The 2,014-nt window shown below is 41.9% G+C and overlaps 1 protein-coding gene across 1 annotated transcript; it reads left to right on the forward strand.

The window, feature by feature from the left end:
- LOC107640851 lies at nucleotides 618-1,374 on the forward strand. Its single transcript, XM_016344353.1, has 2 exons — nucleotides 618-793; nucleotides 870-1,374. Exons 1-2 carry the CDS (start codon nucleotides 618-620, stop codon nucleotides 1,372-1,374), a joined length of 681 nt encoding a protein of 226 aa, XP_016199839.1.

The following is a 2,014-nucleotide window of genomic DNA, read 5'->3' on the forward strand; positions in this document are numbered from 1 at the left end:
GGCTAGCCTGCTTAAACTCCGTAAGCCGGGGCTAGTTTCTTATGATTATTATATACTTATCTATGTTATCTTATATCTGTTTCTTGTACCTTAAACTAGTAGCTTCGTTAGTACATTTTGCGCTTTTGAAACCCTACTTTGAGCTATATCCTTCATTGAACTTCTAGAATATATTATTTCCTTCTGTATATAAATATGTATAAGGCTTAGAACTGTTGTAACCTCTGATTAACCTTTGCCTTACGGCTAGAGGTAAGGCTTAGGGTAATTAGGGTGTTACATTTAGTGGTATCAAAGCGGTTCGTCCTTGTGAGCCTGAGGGATGGGCCGATTGTGCTTCGTTGCACACTCTGGGTCATTTTTCTTTCATGCTATTTAGGTTATCTACTTGATATTGCATAGCATGCTTGTTTGTGAGTTCCTGTTTAGGATAATTGACACACTAGGCTTTTGATATTGAGACTGATCACCTTGATATCGATTGTTTGGTGTGGACAAGAACCCTAATAGCTCCTCGCGGATGAGGTCGTACATGTTCACGTAGAGAGAGTAGAAACGAGCAACCGGCTGATAACCATGCCAAGTTCTTGGCGACAACGGGGAATCTTACGAACACCATGGAGGCGAATGCTGCTGCGACTCTGCAAGCTGCGCAGAGGTTAGGACAACCGGCGAGGAATGGTGACGAAAATGGTGATGACTTGGGAGGTGCTCCGATGACCCTAGCTACGTTTCTGAAAGTTCACCCACCTACTTTCAGAGGATTGACCAATCCCACAGAAACGGATAACTGGTTCCAAGCTATGGAGCGGGCACTACAAGCACAACATGTCCTGAACAACCAATACGTGGAGTTTGCTGCTTATCAGCTTCTGGAAGAGGCCCAGAATTGGTGGCGGGCAGAATGCCACTTGCTTCAACTTCAAAACTCCAATGTTCCTTGGGAAAGTATTCCGAAAGGCCTTCTACAAGAAGTACTTTCTTGAGTCTGCAAGGGAAGCGAAGGAGATAAAACTTTTGCAGCTGAAGCAAGGTTCCTTATTGGTGGCGGACTACACCAGCCGATTTGAGGAACTCTGTAGGTTCTCTAGGGCGTGTCAGGGTGCCCCGGAGACCTATGAAAGTTGGAAGTGTGTCCAGTATCAAAGGGGCTTGAAGGACGATATCATGACTGCTGTGGCTCCTATGGAGATTCGGATTTTCTCTGATCTGGTGAACAAGGCAAGAGTGGTTGAGGAATACGCAAAGACGGTAGCCTCGTCAGGGGACACTCATGGAGGAAACACTAGTAGAGAACGTGGCGATTACCTTGGGGACAGAACTTCAAGAGATTTGGTGAAGGGAAGCGGTCAAGGGCTTACTCCCCTGATATGAAATGTCAGGAGTGTGGGAGCTACCATCCGAATAGGCCATACCAGTCGGGTAAGAAATTATGTTACAAGTGTGGCTCACCGAAACACTTGGTTAGAGATTGCCTACGCCGAAGAACACATGAGGTGGGTCGATTACATCAACAGGGTTGAGGTAATTATGAAGTCGATGGCCAAATCTCAACTTATCTTCATAGTATAGACTATCGTCTTTCGTATTGAAAAAGTTTTAAAGCTCAAATTGATATTTAAACTTGGTTTGGAAACTCTAGTTTGAATGATTTAGTGTTGAAACTAGCACTGGAAACTTTTGATCAAATGACACGGTTTAAATAGGAAAGTTAGTTCTAAGATTTTGTTAACTTGTGATTTTAGTTTGTAAATATGACTTATCAAAAAGGGATTCAAATTGAAAGGTTCTGATTTAAGGATTTTAATGAATTTAGAAAAATCATGCTTTAAGATGATTTATTTACAAATAGAATATTTTTTACTCTTTTGATAAGGTTTTAACAATGGACTCATCTAGGTTGAACCTATTTTTAAAGGTTTTAAAAAATACTACAAAAACCGGTATTTGGTTTAAGGAACAATTTTTGGATTCTTAACGACGATAATCAGAGTGACGCAGCGGAAGGCGAGAG

This window comes from Arachis ipaensis, chromosome B05, assembly GCF_000816755.2.
Source record: "Arachis ipaensis cultivar K30076 chromosome B05, Araip1.1, whole genome shotgun sequence".
NCBI classification, from domain to species: domain Eukaryota; kingdom Viridiplantae; phylum Streptophyta; class Magnoliopsida; order Fabales; family Fabaceae; genus Arachis; species Arachis ipaensis.